At 38.8% G+C, this 26,029-nt stretch overlaps 1 protein-coding gene across 5 annotated transcripts in view; it reads left to right on the forward strand.

Annotated features, from left to right (window-relative positions):
• The window catches only part of cdh4 (cadherin 4, type 1, R-cadherin (retinal)), a 412,242-nt gene that overhangs the window by 299,060 nt on the left and 87,153 nt on the right, over positions 1–26,029 (forward strand). For all 5 annotated transcript variants that reach the window (XM_046875037.1, XM_046875039.1, XM_046875038.1 and 2 more), the window contains one exon: positions 2,790–2,813. In XM_046875037.1, coding sequence (XP_046730993.1) covers positions 2,790–2,813 — 24 coding nt within the window. The remainder of the gene's footprint in view (positions 1–2,789; positions 2,814–26,029) is intronic.

Genomic DNA, 26,029 nt, shown 5'->3' on the forward strand with positions numbered 1-26,029 from the left:
ATACAGTTTCCACCTGTTCATTATAAAATAATTACTATGGATTATCCCCTACAACTATTGAACCCGTTATACCATCTGTATAGGATTTCTCGTAGCTGCTCAGGTTTATTCAGAAATATAACCGAAGAGCTAAAAGGCATCACAGGAGCTCGAATCCGATCAGATGAAGGTGTTGAATTACATGTACCCTGAAAAGCTTATGTGAATTAAACTGCTAGGTCTGTAAACTGCAAATACACTATATAGACAACAGTATTGGGACACTTAATTTTCTTTAATTTGATGGTGATTTTAACAATGGACACCTGGGGTCCCTGGTGGTCTAGTGGTTAGGATGCGGCGCTCTCAACGACACGACCCAGGTTTGATTCCCGGTCAGGGAACCAACCCCAGCCACTCTTAGTGCCGGTTCCAAGCCTGGATAAATGGGGAGGGTTGCGTTAGGAAGGGGATGCAGCGTAAAAACATGTGCCAAATCAAACATGCTGATGGTCCGCTGTGGCGACCCCTGATGGTAGAAGCTGCAAGAAAGTTTTTAACAATGAACACCTGACTTTTGCAGTCATACAATGGTATAAGATGTACATTTTCACTTCACTTTATTTAGGAGACCCAAACCTGTTCAACCATGGCAGTACTTCTGTGCACAAAGCAAACTTCATGAAGATATGGTTTATATGAATTAGAATGGTCGATGTAAAGTGGCCAGCTATAGAGCTCTCACCTTAATTTTATAAACTGAATTAAAACACTGACTGAACCCCAAGACTCCTCACCCTACCTACATCAGTACCTGATTCTACTAACACCCTTGTAGCTGAATGAGCAAAGATCTCCAGTAGAATATTCCAAAATCTAGTGGAACATCTTCCCAAAAGAGTAAAAGCAAATAGGAACTAAATGTGGAATGGGATGTTACCAACCTTATGATCGGGTGTCTACAAACCTGCGTCCCTAATGATTGCATTGTTGCATGTTGAGCATTTAATTGGTTTATATTTAATATATTTCTATACATATCATTTGTTGTTGTTGAAATGTTTGAGAAGTTCCTGGAAGTTAGTTCCAGTTTTAGCCGTTTGCTGTAAGTGATCATCTTTTCCTGTCTCTTTCTCTCTTTTTCACTTTCAATCATTGCAGTTTGCCATTTTATTACAGAAAAATCACTTCTTCCGTTTTCTGACGATTTTCCCATGCAGAACAACTTTGCAAAGCACAGAGACTGCTTCAAAATCGCTTTGTTAAATAAACATCTCCTAGCAAAAACCTTTACTATATAAATGATTATAGATGTTTTTCCGCTAAATCTCAAGGCCTCATCAAAAAAATTAAAAGAACAGTATTTTCCACTTTTGATATTTAATTTCGTTTAAAAAAAAGTACCTTTGTACTTTTACTTGAGTAGAAAAATAAAATAGGTTTTTTTGCTTCTACTTCAGAAGCAAAAAAAAAGTGGGATGGGGTGGGGGGATTTAACGTATTATAAATTCCTCGCTCAGGTTATTACCCTATGAATAGTGCGTGCTATGAATGGGTGTGTCTACATTACAAATTGAATGCTACCACATCCAAAAGCATCCTATACAATTGTGTCTTAAAAGTGGTGGTAACAGTGTCAGATGTCTCGATACTTTTTCCAGACTTTGTCCATAAACTTTATCACTCGTATCTTCCATAATGGATCCACCTGCGGTTCCAAAAACTCATAGGGGTTAAGCAGAGGATTTCTACTTTCACTCAAGTTAGAGGAATGATGGACTTGTTCCACCCCTGCTAATTAGTAATTAATGATCCAAGAACACTGGGAGTGAAGAGTGTAGCGATACTTGGCAACACCAAGTAATGGATACAGTGTGTTCTTCTTAAATAAACTTCTGTTGGAAAAACTGGTCTGAGAGGAAAAATCGTTCACAAAACAGGGAATGCAGAGTGAAGAATTATAGCTCACACACACACACACACACACACACACACACACACACACACACACACACACACACACACACACACACACACACACACACACAGGAGTGGTAGCTCAGTGGTTAAGGCTCTGGGTTACTGATCGGAAGGTCGGGGGTTCAAGCCTCGGTATCGCCAAGCTGCCACTCCTGGGCCCTTGAGCAAGGCCCCTAACCCTCTGTGCTTCAGGGGCGCTGTATCATGGCTAAAATAACAAAACAAAAGGAGTACTGGAAAAAGAAAGAACATCCTCCGTATGTTTCTTAACTCTTTATTAAAAGAAAAAAAGTGTAGCTTGTCATATGTGTACATGTCAGAAAAGAACAGTGGAGAATGAACATAAAACCGGATGTTTAGAAACCACGCTGCACCACAGGAGATCATTTATGCCTGTGGAAATCAAACTGTATAACTCCCCCCTTTGAGTGTTAAGCAGATGGTCCACGATATAAACATCGTTATAGTTATAGATTTCCGTGCCCCACTTATATAATGTTTCTATCTTGGGCAATTATGTGCAAAAATGATCAGATTAATAATTGTTACATGTGCAATAACTTCCATTGAAGCCTGAACTTTTTCTGCCATCTGTTTCGCTACTGCTACGCATTTCATTTCACTTAATATATCGGCTTTTCAACTTAAATTACACTTGGAAAAAGTGTCAGGGATGAACTGGAGCATTCCGAAAACTGATGTCTTAAACATCTTTACTGTCAACATATCTTACTGAGAAACCTTGTTAATGTTTGCTTGTGCAGAAATGATTTTCTGTACTGATTCTCTCTCTCTCTCTCTCTCTCTCTCTCTCTCTCTCTCTCTCTCAGGTACCCTGCTGTCATCTGCTCGAGGTGAGTAATACTACATATTCTGTGTGATTTCCTCAGTTCCAAAGATTGGATCTGTTTTGTAATGGAAAGCGCATGATTTACTATTTACTATATAAATGTGTGTGTGTGTGTGTGTGTGTAAATGTGAAAGGTTGTGAGAAGACGCATGTTCATTTATTTGTGTATACTGTACACACAGGAAGTAATGAAAGTCGGTCTGCCTTGTCTACAATTTGTTGACACACGCACTCTGTGTGTGTGTGTGTGTGTGTGTGTGTGTGTGTGTGTGTGTGTGTGTGTGTGAGTGTGACTTAATGGTCTGCACTAAAGCAGGGCATGCATTTAGCTTTGTTTGTTGCTGGACAAACGTATGATCCACCTGCAAATCCCCAAGACTCCTAGAGGGGAGAAAAACAAAAACACACACCTGCATTCAGTGTTGCATGTATTTAGAGAGAAAAAGAGATACCACAAAAAAAGAATATGAACTTGGCACGAGGCAGAACCAATTACGTGATAATTGTGTGAATTTTGTGAAAGAAATGTTGTTTTAAAAAGGGGCGGGGCTTGAATAGGCATCTGTGGAATTTATTCGGCCAGGCTTTCGCTTTTCTGTCAATCATAGCAACACTTGCCAATCTTTGAGGTTGTGTATGTGGAAAACCTCTGATAGCACTTTCTCCTGAGTGTGTCCTGTGATGGATCAGTTTGTGAAGATGCAGTTGGCTGGCTTTCGCCTGCCTCAGGCATTTTGGGTGCGAACTGAACAAGTTGAGGAGGAATTAGGGGAACCTCAAGGAAACCCACATGAACACGATGGGAAACGTGTAAAGTTCTGCACATAGTGTAACCTGAACTCAAAGTGTGGATGTCACACTGTGCAAGAGTCCCATCCTGTCTACATTTTGAGATATAGTATCAGTTATAATCATTGGAGAGCGTGGGATCAGTCAGTGGATTCAAATGAAATGAACAGCATACTGAAATACCTCTGAAATAATGCAGAAGTCTTCAGAATACACAAGTCACAATTTACTTCATCTTGCTATTTAGTGGAAGACATTTCATGGTTTGTGGTTGTCACCACCAGGTGGTGTTGTGTTTGTAATCTTCAGGGACCCCAAATCACATTTCCAAATGATAAAGGCGTTAAAAACTGATCATCCTTTGATAGACTGCATTTAAACCAAAGTGGACCTCTTACAGAATCAGTCCTCTGGAATTACCTTCTGCTGGCTTCTGGGTCATGCAGACTGTCAGGAAATGAACAAGCTGATAGCACTGCAAAGAAGCCAATAAATAAAAGCCTGTCAAATTCCTCCCTTAGACCTTAAACCTACATTCAAATGCTACAAATTAAACAAGGACGTGTACAGACAACAAATTATATGTGCGTTCCCTCTCTTAATGTCAGTAGACAGCACTTTAATGTAATAAGCTTTCTTAAAGGACTTGTTTGGTAAGATATCACCAGAAATGGACATCATTTTTATTTAATTTAAATGTCAAACAACGTATATAACTCTGACTGCTTCTTGTTTTTGCCATGAAAAAAAAGATAGAGACCTGACATTAAGTCTACTACTACTACTAATATTACTACTACTATTATTAGTACTACTACTACTACTACTAATATTACTACTACTATTACTATTATTACTACTACTATTATTGATACTACTAGTATTACTACTACTACTACTATTACTATTATTACTACTATTATTAGTACTACTACTACTAATAATAATAATATTACTACTACTATTACTATTATTACTACTACTACTACTAATATTACTAATACTATTATTGATACTATTACTACTACTGCTACTAATAATAATATTAATAATATTACTACTACTATTATTGATAATACTAGTACTACTATTACTATTACTACTACTATTACTATTACTAATTCTACTACTATTACTACTATTATTACTACTACTACTATTATTATTACTACTACTATTATTGATATTACTACTACTAATTATAATAATAATAATATTACTACTACTATTATTGATACTACTACTACTATTACTATTACTACTTCTATTACTAATACTATTACTACTACTACTATTACTGCTACTATTATTACTACCACTACTACTAATATTACTACTACTACTACTACTATTATTACTACTACTACTACTACTAATTATAATAATAATGATAATAATAATAATATTACTAATACTATTACTAATACTATTACTACTACTACTACTACTACTAATTATAATAATAATAATAATAATGATAATAATAATAATATTACTAATACTATTACTACTGCTACTAATAATAATAATTATAATAATAATAATAATAATAATAATACTACTATTATTATTACTACTTCTATTACTAATACTATTACTAATATTACTACTACTACTACTATTATTACTACTACTACTACTAGTATTACTATTTCTACTACTACTATTATTACTACTACTACTACTACTACTAATTATAATAATAATGATAATAATAATAATATTACTAATACTATTACTAATACTATTACTACTACTACTACTACTACTAATTATAATAATAATAATAATAATGATAATAATAATATTACTAATACTATTACTACTACTACTAATAATAATAATTATAATAATAATAATAATAATAATAATAATACTACTATTATTACTACTTCTTTTATTACTACTACTACTTATATTACTACTACTACTACTTCTATTATTACTACTACTACTACTACTACTAGTATTACTATTTCTACTACTATTATTATTACTACTATTATTACTACTACTATTACTGCTACTATTATTGATACTATCACCACTACTAGTACTATTACTACTATTACTTCTTCTATTATTACTACTTCTACTCCTGCTACTACTATTGACTGCTTCCTCAGAAATATTGTGATTGTACACCCAGCAGATTTTTCTGCACTTTCCTTATTCTCATTCTCATACACATGAGCGAGTGTGTATGAGTTAAGGAACGAGAAAAAGTGTATGTGAGGAAACGCATGAATGAAATAGAAGGAAAAGAATATGCAGGTAGAGTGTTTAAAGGGCAATCCTGTCCAATTGTGTCTGCATGTTTTATTTGAAAGCTGTGACATTCTGCACCATTTAAAAAAAAATCTCCTGCAAACTTTGTGGAAATCCAAACATCCATGAGAGCAACAAACATTATGTAAAATGGCATTTCTTTTGACGTAAAGAAGAATGATAAATTGAAGAAGAAAGTAGGACCTGCACTAGAAAATATTTCAGTTGTATGAACTGATTTGATAATAATCTTGAAATCGACAGTAACCAAGTGTAACTCAATGCTGTGCTACATCTACTTCTAAACGTGATGTTTGGAGATTTTAATGGTGAATCTTTTGAGTTTTTGAAGAGAAGAAGCAAAAAACATTGCTGTCCAATTGGGATATGATTCAATCCACTGGGCCAGCATACACACACACACACACACACACACACACACACACACACACACACACATACACACACACACACAAACAAATGCAGCTAACTCCCCTCTCCCTCATTCTCTTCTGTAGTACAGAATGCACACACACACACACACACACACACACGCACACACACACGCACACACTCCCACACACTCCTGCTGTTCTGTTTTGGAATAATACATGTTAATTAACCAAAATGTTCCACACACACTCCATCTATTTATCCATTCATTTAAAGGCACTTTCCTTTCCTCTTTAAATTCCCCTGTGTTTTTTTTCCCCTTCCTGAAGAATACCTGCCGAGAGATGTGAGACGGAAAGACAGATAAGCAGAGGGGGAGAAAAAAAAATAAAGTGATAACTCTGTCTTGACCTTGGCATAACAAAAGACTGTCTTTTGTGAATTGTGAACGGCGAATCGAGGTCCGCAAAGAGCCGAAGCGGATTTAAGCGAACGTGATTTCCTTTTCTTTCTAGTCAGTGGACGCGTCCTTATCGGCACCTACTCATTCCTACCTGTCTTCCTTTTCACATTTCGTTTTCAGCTCGAAGCCTGGCAGAATTTGTGAGTATGATTTAAACGGGCTAATGGTGGCATTTTGCCCTCATCTCTCTTCATGCAGCGCTAACACGATGCACACGCTTAAGCTGTCAAACACCTTAATTATCAAGTAGAAAATCTTCCTCTCTCTCTCTCTCTCTCTCTCTCTCTCTCTCTCTCTCTCTCTCACACTCCTTTTAATTGGCTCTACCTAAGCAAGGATGAGGTGTAATTGTTGGAAGTGCGATGCTCGACTGGTTTTAGAGCCCTCATCTGTAATCTCCATATTGATCATGCTTATTTTTATATTTTATTTTTTCTCTTTTAGAGTAAATTATTCTGCTCCATCAAGGACTCACACACACACACACACACACACACACACACACACACACACACACACACACACATATAAGTGATGGTATAACTTACATCTTTCATTAGAGCCACAGGGCAAATGACTGCATGTAATTTCACTCTGCACAAAAACACAGAAAAATTGATGTATTCATAATTGAACACTGACTCAAAAAAAAAACCACAGGCTTTTTTTTCCTTTTAGCTGGATTGTAGTAAACAGCGTTAACATGCAGACACCAGATGGTCCGCCTTATTCTGCCGAGTTTGTGTCGTGTAGTTTTGTCAGCAAATAGAAAATAGAAGACATGATGGAAAAATCTGGCCCTGTTAACACCAAACTCTTATCCTTTTTTTTTTCAAGTGAGCTGAGATTCAAAATCTGAAACTTGTTTTTTTGGTAGACTCATAAGCAGAACTTCTGGCGCTTTTCAGCGTTAAATGCAACCAAGAACCAGAAAGTGGCTGTTTGATTTGTTCCTTTAATAATGAAAATAAATCCCACAGAGTGCAGATTTATTGTATATAAGTACAACCCATCTATTTAAGTATCAGACTCTTTATTTAATAGTGTCTAGGAGCGTTCTATTGCTGATCTCTACACAACTAATTATAGTCTCGTTTATTTTGGTTTGGACGAAATCCATTCAGATGTTCAGCTCGATCAGAAATAGAGGAGCGTTGATGAAAGCGGATTGTGATTTTTTTCCATCCATCAAGGGAAATCTCACAGACTTCCTGGCCAACAAATGTTGCACGTTGCCAAGTGCACAAAAGCTCACTGTTTTACAGCATTGAACTGTTTTTCCTGTTAGAAAACATTTACGAAGTTTCATTCCAGCAGCTTTCAAAGACACAACAGCAGAGTTCAGGATTTTTGTTGGAATAAAGTGGTGTTTTAAGGGCGCTGGATGATGAAACTCTTCTCAGGGTCACCATAAATGGCCTTTATTCCAGAAGGTGTTTTGTTTTTCAACAATTTTCGTGTTTATTAATGAATAAATGACACTTATATAGTTGGATTTAATGTTGTAGAACAGCCGTGAGAGTTCCTGTTAACACTTATTTATAGCAGCTATCACTTCTGGAGAGCGTCATATCCTATGTCTTGAATCTTTTTTGACAGTTTCCAAATCTTAACACTAGAGACTCATTTCACAAAGGTAAATATGTATGTATATATACAGTACAGACCAAAAGTTTGGACACACCTTCTCATTCAAAGAGTTTTCTTTATTTTCATGACTATGAAAATTGTAGATTCACACTGAAGGCATCAAAACTATGAATTAACATGGGAATTATATATGGAATTATATACATAACAAAAAAGTGTGAAACAACTGAAAAATGTCATATTCTAGGTTCTTCAAAGTAGCCACCTTTTGCTTTGATTACTGCTTTGCACACTCTTGGCATTCTCTTGATGATCTTCAAGAGGTAGTCACCTGAAATGGTCTTCCAACAGTCTTGAAGGAGTTCCCCGAGAGATGCTTGGCACTTGTTGGCCCTTTTGCATTCACTCTGCGGTCCAGCTCACCCCTAAACCATCTCGATTGGGTTCAGGTCCGGTGACTGTGGAGGCCAGGTCATCTGGCGCAGCACCCCATCACTCTCCTTCTTGGTCAAATAGCCCTTGATGCCTTCAGTGTGACTCTACAATTTTCATAGTCATGAAAATAAAGAAAACTCTTTGAATGAGAAGGTGTGTCCAAACTTTTGGTCTGTACTGTATATATATGTATATAGACATATATTATTATTAAATTTGCCTTCAAAGTTCATGTGAATGAGATGTTGCTCTAAAGAATATTTTCTAACAAGGACATTCTCAATAACCCTGCTATTAATCACCTTCTGACCAATCCGGTTCCAGTATTCAACAGTACTATGGTATAAATAATTATCAATTGTTTCTCAAGTATTTTACTTCCGTCTGTATATCACTACTTTAGCACAGATTGTGCCACGGTGCACTCACGCTGTGTGTGAGGATTTTCTACTGTAATGCCACAGGAGGTGGAGGTTGTTCAGAGCAGCAGAGAGATAACAGGTTAGATTAGAGGATAAAGTTTGTACTCTGTAGAAGAGAAGACCAGAGGAGGTAGATCGCTCCTCTGGAGATGCACACTTGGGTTCACGTGTCAGCAGAGCTATATCTGTCTAACTAATTGTGCCACATTCTCTCTCAGCTGTCTGCTGAAATGCCCACAATGTCCAGGACTGGGTGATGACCAAGCAGCCTGTATCACGTCCAGATAACAGGATGGTAATGCAGTCAAACACTGCCTTTGGGCAATACGGACAGGAGTGAAAAACAACAGCACTAGATTCATTTCAGCATAAACTCATTTGTTTTTTATTCATATATAGATAGATAGATAGATAGATAGATAGATAGATATATAGATAGATGGATGGATGGATGGATGGATGGATGGATGGAGTCCCTGTACTACGAACCCCCGACATGAATTTTTGGAGATACAAACACAAACTACTATTCATATTTGACAATGCCACAAAAAAGGGGGAGAAAAAGAAGAATGCCTGGCAGGCATGCATTGTGAGACCACACACACACACACACTATATATATATATATATATATATATATATATATATATATATATATATATATATATATATATATATATATAGTGTGTGTGTTTAAACATAGCATTTCTTGTCAAACTCCAGCTCTAATTGCAATCTGTAGCTTTTTTCAATCAAGGCATCATCAATCCGGTGGCTTTTGTGTGCACATGTCTATTCCACAGTCTATAAGGTTTTCTGACATACACCCACATACAACCAAAGATGGTTTCTTTTTCTGTATTGTTCGTGTGAATCTTTTTTTATGGCATTCATACTAGCAGATGGTTTCACATAGAGTTGCTACTAGCAACTATTAGCAAACTAAGTCACTCTTAACCTAAATCCATAGTAATGAGTTCAATCAGCTTTAAAACAGGATGCACGCACACCTAACATGAGGCTTAAACTACACCTCTTGTTATTCTGTAGCAAAGTCCAATGGCATAGTGAAACGCTCCATTATACTCATGACTTCCCATAATGCATTGGGATAAGTCAGTGTCCAAATGATGTACCCTAGATGCTAATGATGGTGTTAGCCAGAGGTGGAAAGTAGCGAATCAACTGGACTAACTAGAATCCCCCACCCCATCCAGCCACATCAAGCTGGGCCCCTGAGCAAGGCCCTTAACCCCCTAGGCTGCATAGTTATACGAATTAGATAAATGTAAGTCACTCTGGATAAGGCCGTTTGGCAAATGCCATTAATGTAAATGTAATATGCTTTGCTGCCTGTTGGGACCAGGAAAAATCCCCACCCCGCATATAACCTACACATTCTCACCTACACCCTACACAGTTTGGGTATACATCACAGACCAGCATACACACAGAAACTCAGAACTACAATAGGAGTAATTTAGAGTAGTCGATCCTCCTGTCATTTTTTGGAAGATGGATGGAAACCAGACAACCCAGTGGAAATCCACTCAGAGAGATTGAAAAATTGTTCTTGACTGATTCCTTATGCTGGGATGGACTGAGGTCTGTTGGCAAGAAAAAGCCAGAAGGAGGAGAAAAGTTCTGTTTGAACGACTTTTACATCTGAGCAGGCATTAGAAAATCAATCCGTGTAAAAGGACACAGCAGTTTTTTCCAGAGCCAGTAGCCTTCTTTCTAATTCTCCAGACAGCTGGTCTGAGGAAGTGAAGGCTCTGGGCCATGTGGAATCATGTTGGAGTTCAAAGCAAGTAGAACACAGGGACAGAGACACACACACACACACACACACACACACACACACACACACACACACACACACACAAACATGGAGTCATTCTGGGTGAGTTAAAGGAAATTGAAGAAAGAATCAAATAATGGAGTGCATTACTTCTATATTTTAATGCTGACACTGATCTCAAAGAACTGATTGTTTGGAAGTTTTTAGTTTGTGATGGATTGGTGTCATTTAGGGTTTATCTCTGACTCGCACCCAGGGGTCTTGGAATATGCTCCAGTTTCACTGTGACCCAGTCCATGATGACTTACTAAAGTCGAACTCTTGAAGTAGTTCTAGCTGATGTAAAATACACTTACCATGTCAGTGCTTCATTACAGATCTGTGGTTCTGCTGAAACAACACAAAGACCAGATGTCGACCTTTAGTTGATCTTTTCAGAATGCGAATCCGTGTCGAGATTTATATGCCGTTGTTTAGTAGGACGTTAGCATCCTCTCTGAGTCATCCATTTCGTTTTGTCGTATTGTTGCTTCCATTCTGCTTCATTTGCGTCATTTCTTATTTCATTATACCTTTTTTTTTTTTCAGATCTTCTGTCAAGTCCTTCTGTCTTGCCATGTCAAGTTCTTTCCCAGTTATGTTTCGATAGAATTGTTTAAATCCCTGCACATTTATGTACATATATTGGGAAAAGTCCACCTTCCTCTTTCCAATCCTTTAGATGACTATATTTAACATAAGGATAAGGGTGTCTGCCCAATACCGTAAATGTACATATGACATTTTGGCAGGATGATGTTTTGCAAGAAAGAGATTCAGAATCAGTGATTGGTGAGCCTGTGCCTTATGTATTCTGCTGCTGTGGCCCATCCGTCTCAAGGTCTGACATATTCTGAGATGCTTTTCTTTGATTGTACAAAGTGATTATTTCAGTTACCTGTCAGCTTGAACCAGCCTGGCCATGCTCCTCACGCCTTTGTCATCAACAAGGTATTTTCACCAATCCTACTTCTGATCACTGGATGCTTTTTTTTCCCCTCACTCATTTCCACTTTGGAGAATGTTGTGTGCGTGGAAATCCCATGAGATCGGCAGAAATCGAGTATTCAGCTTGAGCTTCTACTTGATTGGCTGGTTTTATAATTGCACAAATGAGCAGGAATGCAAATATAATAGCTATAAGCAACCATTTTCTCACCCGCCACTGTTTTTTCATTCTCTTGAAAAGAAGATAAAAAAAAATGCAGCTTGTATAGTGACCAAGTGATTTTTTTATGTCAAGCAGGACATTTTTCAGCTTATGCTGCAAAAATCAATTGGTAAATATAGGCTTTTGAGATCCAATCCAGTTCCAATTTGAATTTTCCACATTTTATTATGTTACGGCTTTATTCCAAAATAGCTTGAATTCATTATTTTACAAAATCTTACAATCAATACTCCATAATGACAACTTAAGAGAAGTATGCTTGAAATCTTTGCAAATTTCAAAAAAAAAAAAAAAATGGAAAAAATAACAAAACACATGCACATCAGTATTCCCAGCCTTTACTCAAAACTTTGTTAAAGCACCTTTGGAACAAATCACAGCCTCAAGTCTTTTGAGTTTGATTCTACAAGCTTGGCACTTATTTTTGGCCCGTTTCTCCCATTCATCTTTGCAGAACCTCTTAATCTCCATCAGGTTGGATGGGGGTTCCTGACACTGAAAATCATCCCCACAGCATGTTGCTGCCACCACCATGCTTCACTGTAGGGATAGTATTGGTCAGGTGATGAGCGGTGCCTGGTTTTCTCTAGACGCTTGGCATTCAGGCCGAAGAGTTAGATCTTTGTTTTTGATGGTCTGAGAGACCAAATTGGTGGAGTGCTGCAGAGATGGTTGTTCTTCTGGAAGGTTCTCCTCTCTCCACAGAGGAACGCTGGAGCTCTTTCAGAGTGGCCGTCGGGTTTTCGGTCACCTCCCTGACTGAGGCCTTTCTCCCCCGATCGCTCGGTTTGGTTGAGCAGCCACATTTTTCTGTACCCTTCCCCAGATTTGTGCCTCGATACAATCCTGTCTCGGAGGTCTACAAACAATTCGTTAAACTTCATGGCTTGGTTTGTGCTCTGACATGTTAACTGAGGGACCTTATATAGAAGGTGTGTGCCTTTCCAAATCACGTCCGATCGACTAAATTTACCACAGGTGGACTCCAATCAAGTTGTAAAAACATCTCAAGGATGTTTAGTTGAAACAGGATGCACCTGAGCTTAAGTTTGAGTGTCACGGCAAAGGCTGTGAATCCTTATGTACATGCGATTTTTTCATAAATTGAAAGATTTCAAACAAACTTCTTTCAAGTTGTCATTATATGGTATTTTTTGTAGAATTTTGAGGAAAATAATACATTAAATCAATTTTGGAAAAAGCTGTAAGATAAAATGTGGAAAAAGTGAAGCGCTGTGAATACTTTCCAGATGCACTGTATGTACATGATTTGTTCCAGGTTCAGTAAATATGTGACGCCGGTATTTTTACCAGCTTTCACCATTGGAATCTGCATTGCACTTTCTCTCCAGTGTTTTCATTTTGCTTTTAACAGGTCTTGTTAGTTTTGCAAATGCTAATGCTCTGTCTGCCAGGAGATGGAAGTCTCCCACCTTTCTTGTCACATTCCTCCTTTTTCCGTCAAACATTTTAATCACACCATCCTGTGATCTGGCATCGCCATCTTCCCTCGTTTCTGCCTGAGAGATGGCGCGGTGTTAATGTGATGTAGCATATGCACAGCTATCAGCCCCGATATGAAGAACAGCCTGCAGTCATGGAGCTGAATAAATACATGAACTTGGCAAAGGCTCGCTGACCCGTGGCTGATAAATAAACACACAGATCGGGTTTCTGGTAACCTTTATGTGGTTGGTTGTTTGGCACTGGATTGTTCAGAACATTAGTCAAATCTACTTGATGAAGACCTTGAGTTCAGCATACTATTCACCTCTGGTTCATTTCTTTATCTCTTTCAGTTGTTTTTTTCTTGTGCTTTTTGCCTTTGGCCAGTCTGTTGTTTTTTTTTTCTCTATTTTAATTAAAGACAGTTGTAATGTCCACTCCAAGTTACAAAATGTTACAATCAATACTCCATAATGACAACTTAAGAGAAGTATGCTTGAAATCTTTGCAAATTTCAAAAAAAAAAAAAAAAAATGGAAAAAATAACAAAACACATGCACATCAGTATTCCCAGCCTTTACTCAAAACTTTGTTAAAGCACCTTTGGAACAAATCACAGCCTCAAGTCTTTTGAGTTTGATTCTACAAGCTTGGCACTTATTTTTGGCCCGTTTCTCCCATTCATCTTTGCAGAACCTCTTAATCTCCATCAGGTTGGATGGGGGTTCCTGACACTGAAAATCATCCCCACAGCATGTTGCTGCCACCACCATGCTTCACTGTAGGGATAGTATTGGTCAGGTGATGAGCGGTGCCTGGTTTTCTCTAGACGCTTGGCATTCAGGCCGAAGAGTTAGATCTTTGTTTTTGATGGTCTGAGAGACCAAATTGGTGGAGTGCTGCAGAGATGGTTGTTCTTCTGGAAGGTTCTCCTCTCTCCACAGAGGAACGCTGGAGCTCTTTCAGAGTGGCGTCGGGTTTTCGGTCACCTCCTGACTGAGGCCTTTCTCCCCCGATCGCTCGGTTTGGTTGAGCAGCCACATTTTTCTGTACCCTTCCCCAGATTTGTGCCTCGATACAATCCTGTCTCGGAGGTCTACAAACAATTCGTTAAACTTCATGGCTTGGTTTGTGCTCTGACATGTTAACTGAGGGACCTTATATAGAAGGTGTGTGCCTTTCCAAATCACGTCCGATCGACTAAATTTACCACAGGTGGACTCCAATCAAGTTGTAAAAACATCTCAAGGATGTTTAGTTGAAACAGGATGCACCTGAGCTTAAGTTTGAGTGTCACGGCAAAGGCTGTGAATCCTTATGTACATGCGATTTTTTCATAAATTGAAAGATTTCAAACAAACTTCTTTCAAGTTGTCATTATATGGTATTTTTTGTAGAATTTTGAGGAAAATAATACATTAAATCAATTTTGGAAAAAGCTGTAAGATAAAATGTGGAAAAAGGGAAGCGCTGTGAATACTTTCCAGATGCACTGTATGTACATGATTTGTTCCAGGTTCAGTAAATATGTGACGCCGGTATTTTTACCAGCTTTCACCATTGGAATCTGCATTGCACTTTCTCTCCAGTGTATTCATTTTGCTTTTAACAGGTCTTGTTAGTTTTGCAAATGCTAATGCTCTGTCTGCCAGGAGATGGAAGTCTCCCACCTTTCTTGTCACATTCCTCCTTTTTCCGTCAAACATTTTAATCACACCATCCTGTGATCTGGCATCGCCATCTTCCCTCGTTTCTGCCTGAGAGATGGCGCGGTGTTAATGTGATGTAGCATATGCACAGCTATCAGCCCCGATATGAAGAACAGCCTGCAGTCATGGAGCTGAATAAATACATGAACTTGGCAAAGGCTCGCTGACCCGTGGCTGATAAATAAACACACAGATCGGGTTTCTGGTAACCTTTATGTGGTTGGTTGTTTGGCACTGGATTGTTCAGAACATTAGTCAAATCTACTTGATGAAGACCTTGAGTTCAGCATACTATTCACCTCTGGTTCATTTCTTTATCTCTTTCAGTTGTTTTTTCTTGTGCTTTTTGCCTTTGGCCAGTCTGTTGGTTTTTTTTTTCTCTATTTTAATTAAAGACAGTTGTAATGTCCACTCCAAGTTACAAAATGTTATTTACTTGTGTCCCTGTAAGTATGATGTCATACAGAAATACCTGCAGCACCATTGGTGGTGGTCATGGACTGTAAATGCACTATATTGCCAAAAGTGGACACCTGACCATCTCACACACACACACACACACACACACACACACACACACACACACACACACACACATGCCCTTCCTGCTTTACTTAACCACACCCTACCCCTATACCCCCCACCTCTCTGTGCTGGAAAGGTTGGCATTCCAGATCATTCTAAAGGTGTTTGAAAGGGTTGAGATCAGGACTCTCTGAAGGACACTCGACTTCTTCCAGTCTTTCATGTCTTCAAAGAGCTTGCTTTGTGCACAGGGACCTTTTCACTGGAACGGGTTTGGACCTCTTAGTTCTATTGAAGGGGAAAAATACTGTTGTAAATCATGTACTTCATGAAAACTTTGTGGCAACAGTTTGGAGAAGAACCCCAATTGGGTGCGATGGTTTAAAAAAAAAACACTAATACTTTATACTGGCAGTCACAAACAGGTGTGAATTAGCAATTTTAATACTCCGTTTTGCATAAAAATCGCAACGCCTCTCCAAATGCTACTTCCTCTCCTGTTTCATTGTCTTTCGAAACCTCTCAAGGGTTCTCTCAAGGCTCCTCTCAAGGTTCCTCTCAAGGCTCCTCTCGAGGTTCGTCAACGAGTCTCGTCTACAAGGTGAAGAGATCCTCCAATCGTATCTTTTGCTGTGTGAAAAGCCTGCTCATCAGAAATCGATAGCCATTTTCTAAACACGGGGGAAAAGAGGACAGATAGACAGAGCGGCCGAAAAAAAAAAGAGAAGAGGTCTCTCTAGTGTCAGGATTTAATTCGAGATTAAGCCGCTCCACCTCATTATGGAGTGTGGTGATGTCTACTCAATACTGACACTCAATCCTGAGGGGCTATAAAAGGTCAAGCCTGATCATTGACCATGTTTTGAGCTTTCAGCAGCTGTGTGTGTGTGTGTGTGTTTTTTTATATGCTTATGCATGCAGCTCATTATCTCACATCTTCATAGCGAGTACAGCTTTTTTCAAAATAATGGTGTTATAACTTTGAGCTAAGCAAACATACCTGTCACCTAGCTGCATCAGGGTCTGCAAAGCCTTTGATCACCATAATACGATTAAGAGAGTGAGAGAGAGAGAGAGAGAGAGAGAGAGAGAGAGAGATGATGATGCACCCCTTAAGTTCTGATGCAGCACTGAATTTAAACATGTAGCCACCTGCCTGGTCAAATGAGTGCACCCTGGGAACATGGATGAACTTCTTCCAAGGTCTTGCTATCATCTCAAGCTTGTAAAAAAAAGAAATGTTACACATCCGTAGTGCTTTCAACCCTCACTAATTAATTAGTTGTTAATTAAACAGTCTTTCAACATTGGATATTCGGATCACGCTATTGCAGCACTTTATGCTTGAACAATCCATTCACATGCACAGCCTAGACTTGCGTTTCCCCCAACATGATTACTAAATACAGAGGGTCCCCGAGTTATGGTTCGACTTACGATTTTCCGATCTTACGTCATTTTGGTCGCTTGGTGGTTTGAATTTAGGCGGTAATGTATTAAGTTCCTGGCATCCAAATAGTTTAAGGTAGATTCTTTTCAGAACATACACAAGGAAAAAAGAAATCACTGTAATAGTGTTTACAAAGAAGTAGATCCCGACCCCACAAACATCCCGAACCATCTAGAGACGTACCAGCGCCATTTGGATCCCACTTCATGTAGAGTTTGGACATTGGACCTCTTTGAGTGTTTAAAGGCTTTGGCATGGAGAAGCTGGTGTTGGATCTGTGATGATTGCAGATGTTGAGCTATTTTATGAGTTGCTCAGTAGCTCCTGATTCCATAATCTCAAATCTGTATAAGACTGTAGAAAGAACATTACTCATAATCTTACATTCCAGTGCTCATGTTAGTTCTCACTCTCCAGTGTTCTGTATTGTTTAAAGACTAGAATCACACTTTTGATGTCACCCAAATGAGGATGGGTTTCCCTTTTGAGTCTGGTTCCTTTCAAGGTTTCTTCCTCATAACATCTAAGGAAGTGCCACAGTCAACACGGCTGCTCATTAGTGATTAATACACATCGTTCACATTAATTGTTAAAATTCTGTAAAGCTGCTTTGAGACAATGTCTGTTTTAAAACGCGCTATAGAAATAAACTTGACTTGAGTTAACTTGACTACTAGTGACGTACTATAACTAAACATGTGCTAGTAATTCATATGATACCATAAATAATGTCTCATGATATTTCAATGCTAATTCCTTGTCTATTATCATTTTGCTCCTTTAAACACGGATTCGTCCATTGATCTTTGCTTAGGACACTGTATATAAAGTTCCTACAAAATGGATTGCAGATTACAGCTTGCTTTTCTGAGAACATACAGCATGGAAGCTAAAAAATCCGGGAGGCTGAGGTCTCACAATAGCTTCCTTCAAGGTGTGTGAAGCTAACCCTGCATCTTTTTTTTAAACTGCTGATCATACAACAGCATAGGAGTGCTGAACAAGCCTGATAGCAATAAATGCCGTGTTGTGTTAACGTGATTGAGGACCTTGCAATAATAGGTGAAACCGCAGATGTCTGCACTACTGATGAAGTTCTGCTGCATCTAAATGCTGAGATTAGCTTAGTTTGTTTGAAGGTATAAGGATTATACAAATTGTGCAGAAAGCAATCCCTTTCCAGCAGGTCCTGGATCTTCCCTGGGGTCATTCTCGACATAACATAGACAATATAATATAGACAATATTCACTTGAACTTGGAAACCCAAACCTGTTCAAGCATGGCAATGCCCTTGTGCACAACGTGAGCTCCATGAAGATATAGTGTACATGGCCTGCTAGAGCGCTCTGCTCTCAACCCTGAACAACTTTGGGATGAATTGGAATGCTGACTGAACCCCAGGCCCCCCTCACCTCACCTACATCAGTACCAGACTTTACTAACACCCTTGGAGCTTTTTTTGATAAACAAAAAAAGGTCATAGCACACTCCAAAATCTAGTGGAACATCTTCCCAGAAGAGTGGAGGGATATCTAAAAACAAATTTGGACTAAATGTGGAACGCAATGTTCGAAAACCACATACAATCCTTATGACCAGGTGTACGCAAACTTTTGGCAATATAGTGTGTGTCGAACCTGAAGGAATCTTTTTCATCTTCTGGTTCCACAACAGTCCAGCAAAGACGCTGCACCCCAGAAAGATTTATTTCCCGAATTGACCTTCATGTTTGCATTCCCCATACTGAAACCAGGTTGTAGGGCGAGCAAATAAATAATGTGTAAGACATGAACAAGGGTCACCTTTACATATTTCGAGCACCACATCAAACAAGGATGAAAAAAAATAACACAAACATATAACCATGTGTAGGTTGATTTCAGGATTCATTTTCTCTTTTTCCAGTAGAGGGCAGCCTCACTGACTCCTAGCACAGTATTTAATTATCACATCCTCATCACTTACTGATTGGAGACGATCGAAGCAGCTCATAGTGTATTGTTTATTGTGAAATCTTGCCAGTTCCCACCAATGATTGTTATTACTTGCCTTCTCTTTGGATTACCCATTAGCCTTGGGTTACTGATCAGAAGGTCGCCGGTTCAAGCTGCCACTCTTGGGCCCTTGAACAAGGCCCTTATCCCTCTGTGCTGTGGGGGTGCTGTATCATGGCTAACCCTGTGCTTTGACTCCAGCTTCCTGACATCGCTGAAATATGCGAAAAAAGAATTTCACTGTTGCTGTAAAAGGACAAGAATAAATGTTTTCTAAAATTTGTAATAACCCGCTTGCATATGGATCCTCATACTGCTCCAGTGTTGCACATCATCTCACAATGGAATACTCAATTTGATTTTTTTCCCTCAAATGATGGCCATTTGTGTTTGGTCTTCTTGTATATTCCACATCCAAATGTTTAGTTTTTTGCCATTTATTGCCATTTATTAGCTTCCGATACCCCTGGTGCTGCTTGTCAACTTCAAACCTTTTCTTGATCTTCTTCTCAGTGACATGCCTCTGCCATTAAATCCCTAAAGTGGTTTCGATGCGCAAACATTAGAAAGCACCTTGACGCACATCTTTCGTTTCCCTTTTCCCCACACACTCCATCAAACATGACACAATACTGGTAAAAGCCAGTGAAATAGCATGTTTGTTTAGCTGACTCTCACTCTGCACTTAGCATCTACATGCCTGTTTCTGACCATATTGCTTCTATTTCTCTTCATAACTACATATTAAAAACCAAACACAGTAGTCGCCGTATCTCTGTCTCGCTTTGTTCTCTCCTCGAATCAGCCGGCAGACACACTCTCTGCGTTATGTTTTTTTTTTTAACCTAAGAGCAGCTAATGAAAGCCAAGTGCTCTTGCATGTAAGTAGCATTGCCTTGTGACACCCGCAGCAGTAATTTGCAAATTTATCCACCCAGTCCCTGAAGACACGGGCGAAATATAAAAGAAACACTGTAGGGAGGCGTCCTGCGAAATCGGGGTCTACGAGGTACATTAACGCCGTCGCCTTAGCGACCTTTAGCGTCGCCGCAGATGCGTCATCCTTCCGCAACGTAATCACATCCTCACTTACATTAGCACGACGACATTTTCCGTCCTAACACTTCCCTATGGTTGGAGTATGATTGCGATTAGTGATGCTAATTGCTTAGGTAATGACACTGAAAGAGACGGAGAGAAGACCTCAGGGTTATGTACAGAGATCCCAGCAAGCTGTACACATCTCCAGAGAGCCTCATTGCACAAACATGATACAATTAATCAGAAATAAGCAGTGCTTTGTGCTTAAACACACTGAGAAAACTATTACACACACATATTATAGAAAGCCCTCTGTCCTGCTCATGCATCCACAGGGTTTCTGTGTAGTCTTAAGAAGTCTAAAATATTTACAAATATTTGAGTCTTAATTTAAGGCTTTAAAAAGTCAGCAGTTTTACGGCTTAAATAATTTTAAACAGGTCTTAATTTTCCGACGCTCATGTAACGCCACCGTTAATGCTCATTGAGAGCTCTTTAGAACGTTTTTGGTTTGTTTGTTTGTTAGTTTGCGTGGCTTTCGCTAGTCCTAATTTAATTCGCTGTAATACGACTGCAAATGAGACCAACAGGCAACAGCCAATCAGCTTTCTGTCACTGGCTTGACTCGGATTTTAGTTTTCAGCCATGGGGAAGTGCATGTTTAGCGATATTAGGCTTAGACTCATTTAGAGCCGGTTAAGATGTTGCTAAAAACATATTTGTGTGTTTTTGATGTCTTAAATTTCATTCTTAATTAGGTCTTAAAAAGGTCTTAAAATGTCTTACATTTGATTTGGTGAAACCTGAAGAAACCATAATCCAATTGTCGAAAGAGACGATCATGCTAATACAGGATAAAGAGTCATTTTAATCATTTTAATCAAACATCATAATGGAGTAAAATGTGTGATATTAATGGCTTGCTGCCATGTTTCTTGGTGCCAGATGACCTTGTTTAGGCATTTCAGAAACCTCTGATCCCATTTTGAGGACACACAATGCACAGAACCTTGCGATGGATTGACTTGAATAGTGGAAGACCATGTTGGGTCTCTATAATGAGCAGGTTTTTAGGGCCCTATGTACACTCTAGGGTTCCCTGGTGGTCTAGTGGTTAGGATGCGGCACTCTCACCGCTGCGGCCTGGGTTCAATTCCCGGGCAGGGAATCAACCCCAGCCATTAGGGTTGCACAAGCCAGTGCACTCTTAGTGCCGGTCCCAAGCTTGGATAAATGGGGAGGGTTGCGTTAGGAAGGGCATCCAGCGTAAAAACGCGTGCCAAATCAAACATGCGGATCATGAATACAGATGATCCGCTGTGGTGACCCCTAATGGGAGAAGCCGAAAGAAAGTTTTATACAATGTACACTATATTATTCTTTAGAACAAACCCTCCTGACACATACACCAGGGACTTAGCGTGCAACGGGCCGATTTACATTGACACTAGGATGGCCTCTAATGTGTCTGTAAGTGTGTGTGTGTGTGTGAGAGAGAGAGAGAAAGGGCGAGAGTGGAACAGTGTGGGATGTGCGATATGAAGCGCATATGCCGTATGTTCCATGGTGTGCAGTATAGAGTACTAATGACTCTAACTGCTCCATTGAGATCATCACTCCGAGGGAGTTGTGTGTGTGGGGGCAGGTTTTGTGCGTGTATGTGTGTGTGAGCGAGGGAAACGAGCTGAGAATCATTCATGCGTACAAGTGTGTATATGGATTTGCGCACGCATATGTAATTTGCGTGTGCGTGTGCAAGAATCCAGAATTTTGATGTGTTGCCATATGACGAGTTTCTCTCCAAACTTAAAAAATATATATAGTAATAATTAGGGATATTTGTTATTACACATACTATACTATACAGTTCCAAAAAAATACTCTTATTCTCTCTCAAATGTTATACAAATTCTCTCTCCAAAAGCAGCATCATATTTAACCAATGAAATATATCAGGCTGGATTACGTACAATTTAAGAACTTAAAGCCCGGGACACACCAAGCTGACGGTCATCCGTCTGGGAATGTCGAGGCGCATCAGCTGTTTTTTGGGCGATTGTACTTGTCGGTGAGAAAAAGAAATCCGATTGGCTAATTAGCTTAGCAGATAACTTGGCAGGCGAGTTAATTGTGGCAGGTGTAAACGATGCTTGCTTTATCTATCCACAGTTGTAGCTCTTCCGGTTTCCTTGATTGGATTCCGAATTTAGACTACTGCCACCTGCTGGTTTAAGAAAGTTATGTTCTCTCTCGCAAGCGCAGAACATACTGTACACACACGTTTTGATGCGTCAGATGCGTCTGTGTAATAATCGACCTCTAATCCACGTTTTCTATTCCTTCAGTTTCTATCAGCACAGAATTATGTATATTACAAAAATATATATATAAGCCCTATATTTTGTGCAAAATAAGCTTTTGTACAATAAACCTTTTTTTTTTTTTTTTTACATTAGCATAAAAATGAAAGGGATCAGAAATCAGTTAAAGCATATTAAAGTAGAAAGAAAAATCTAATTATTCTGTTCAAATAACCAAATAATCTAATAAATACTTGATACGTCAGTGCAATCTGCCCAGCTGTTTGGCTGAAAATGACCAATTCTGGTTTGGTCTTTTTAAGCAACTTTTTTCGGTGCACATTGAGGATAGTGGAGGCAGTGTCTTTTTTTTTTTTTTTTTATTCTGCTCTATCATTCATCACTTGTGCTGCACTTCACTGCTCGTTTTCCCTCATTATTCCATTTCTAATTCTGTCCCACAGTCATTGTTTCCTTTTTGCAGTTATTTTTTCTTTTGCTTTTATAGCTTCTACTAATTTTGCACCATTTCAACAATTTGCGTTTACATGGCACAGCATCTTTGTCAGGCCAAACAAGTCTTCTTTGTTGCACCTAGGTTATTGAAGATCCACTCGATGTCCGAACAGCTTTTGTAAGTCACTCTGGATAAGAGCGACTGCCGGATCGCCATACAAGTGAATGTGAAAGTAATTTACTCGGCAGGGTTCGAGGTAGAGGAGCTAAATGGTTTCGCTAAAAAAGCAGATAACTGGACTGAATTGAGCAAATTCTGATGTTTTAAAACCGACACTGGAGACTCGTTCATTTTGTAGGTAATAAATGTCTCCTTACATTTCACTTATTATAGAAATTAATATTAGCAATTGGTTTTGTATTTTTTTATAAAGTGTACAACTGTGTACAATTGTTACAAACTCTGCTGAAGCTTCTTTTCACCTTCCCATTATCGATTATAATAAACTAAGTGATAAGTGATGAATGAGTGTGCTTGTGGAGAGTTGTGGTTATTTCACTACAAGGGTGTTAGTGAAAACCGGTACTGTTGTTGGGATCAGAGCTCTATAGCAGGCCAGTCAAGATCTTCCATTCCAACCCATGTAAACCATATGTTCATTGTGCTGGCTTTGTGCACGAGAACATTGTCATGCTGGAACAGGTCTTGGAAAAATTGAATGCTGCTGAATCCAAAAGCATCCTATAAAATTGTGTGTCCCCAATTTTGTGGTAACAGTATGCAGCAGAAGCACATATGGCTGAAAATTACCTACCCAAGACATAAAGAGCTCAAATCAATTTGCATGTTTTTTGATTTAGTACCAATCAGTGCACTGGTACACTCCAGTTTCCACTCACAATCTTCCATTGAGGTACACTATAAAAACCTACGTATAGAGTCTACCCAAAAAATGTGAGGTATTGCCATTGTAGTTTATGATTGATTTATTAATTGCTGTTATTAATTAGTCAATATGACTATTTTTTTTGTGTTTATATGCTCACATATGAGCAGACATGGTGGTGTGGTCACATCACAGATGAGCAGACATGGTGGTGGTCACATCACAGATGAGCAGACATGGTGGTGGTCACATCACAGATGAGCAGACATGGTGGTGTAGTCACATCACAGATGAGCAGACATGGTGGTGTGGTCACATCACATACGAGCAGACATGGTGGTGTAGTCACATCACATACGAGCAGACATGGTGGTGTAGTCACATCACAGATGAGCAGACATGGTGGTGTGGTCACATCACATACGAGCAGACATGGTGGTGTAGTCACATCACATACGAGCAGACATGGTGGTGTAGTCACATGACATACGAGCAGATATGGTGTAGTCACATCACATATGAGCTTGATGAAGAAGGAAACAGTCAGTGGAAATTGCATACTTTCAGATTGCGATCAAACTTGCATCTGTTCATACTTTGCTTTGGCTGATGATTTCTAATGTAATGAAGAAGTAATCAAAAAGAAATATTAACGTGATTTGTTGGTTTACATAATGAACCCTGACAAGGGTAACACATTCACAAAACCAAACACATACATGATGTGCAGTGTCTTAGTCTGAACCGTTGTCGCTTATGAGGCTTAGCTTTACTCGTACACAAGAACACATTGTGTTCATCTTAATTTTGGAGTGTGGTTGTGATTGAAAGTCACATTAAAATGCCATTAGCTTTGAGATTAGTGTAACACAAGACAACAAATGGATCCTTCACGTAAATTTGCATAGATAGTGTTTGCAATGCCTCAGTGTTGTTTAAAGAGTCATTTATTTTTATGCTGTACAGTTGGAAATTTGCTCTTTGTTTCAAACCTAGAAACATAAAATAATAAATCAGTATGATAAAAGTTTGATTAAACCAATGGCACAAGTTAAAATGACTTTTTCTCCCTGTCTTCTTCCGAATGAAACAGGTTTCTTTCTGGGGCCCTGATTTTTCTATAATGTATAAATGATGGTGAATCGTGTACAGGAATATGATTCCCTTATGTACACTATGTGTCAGATAAAAATCACCACCTCACCCTCCTGATGTAACTGTCATGTTTATTCGTGGATGTTATTTACAGCACATTGTCTCAGAGTCTGAGAAATAACAACCTCACTTCATTTTGAGTAGAGTGCACCTACTTCTTGTTGGGAGAACAAACTCTATTACTGCCATTATTTACTAGTAGTGAGGGTTATTAGTACTAGTAGTGACTAGTATTGGGAGATATTAGTACCAGATGTAGAAGGTATTGGTATCAGTAGTAAAATGTATTAGTATCAGTAGTTAAATGTGTTATTACCAGTAGTTAGGGGTATTAGTATCAATAGTTAGAAATATTAGTATCAGTAGTTAGAAATATTAGTACCAGTAGTTAGCGGTATTAGTACCAGTAGTTAGAGGTGTTAGTACCAGTAGTTAGAGGTGTTAGTACCAGTAGTTAGCGGTATTAGTACCAGTAGTTAGAGGTATTAGTACCAGTAGTTAGTATTAGTACCAGTAGTTAGCGTGTTAGTACCAGTAGTTAGGTGTTAGTACCAGTAGTTAGGGGTGTTAGTACCAGTAGTTAGCGGTGTTAGTACCAGTAGTTAGCGGTATTAGTACCAGTAGTTAGAGGTGTTAGTACCAGTAGTTAGCGGTGTTAGTACCAGTAGTTAGGGGTGTTAGTACTAGTAGTTAGAGGTGTTAGTGCCAGTGGTTAGAGGTATTAGTACCAGTAGTTAGAGGTGTTAGTACCAGTAGTTAGCGTATTAGTACCAGTAGTTAGTATTAGTACCAGTAGTTAGAGGTGTTAGTACCAGTAGTTAGAGGTATTAGTACCAGTAGTTAGAGGTATTAGTACCAGTAGTTAGGGGTGTTAGTACCAG

Source organism: Silurus meridionalis, chromosome 19 (assembly GCF_014805685.1).
Source record: "Silurus meridionalis isolate SWU-2019-XX chromosome 19, ASM1480568v1, whole genome shotgun sequence".
Taxonomy (NCBI): Eukaryota; Metazoa; Chordata; class Actinopteri; order Siluriformes; family Siluridae; genus Silurus; species Silurus meridionalis.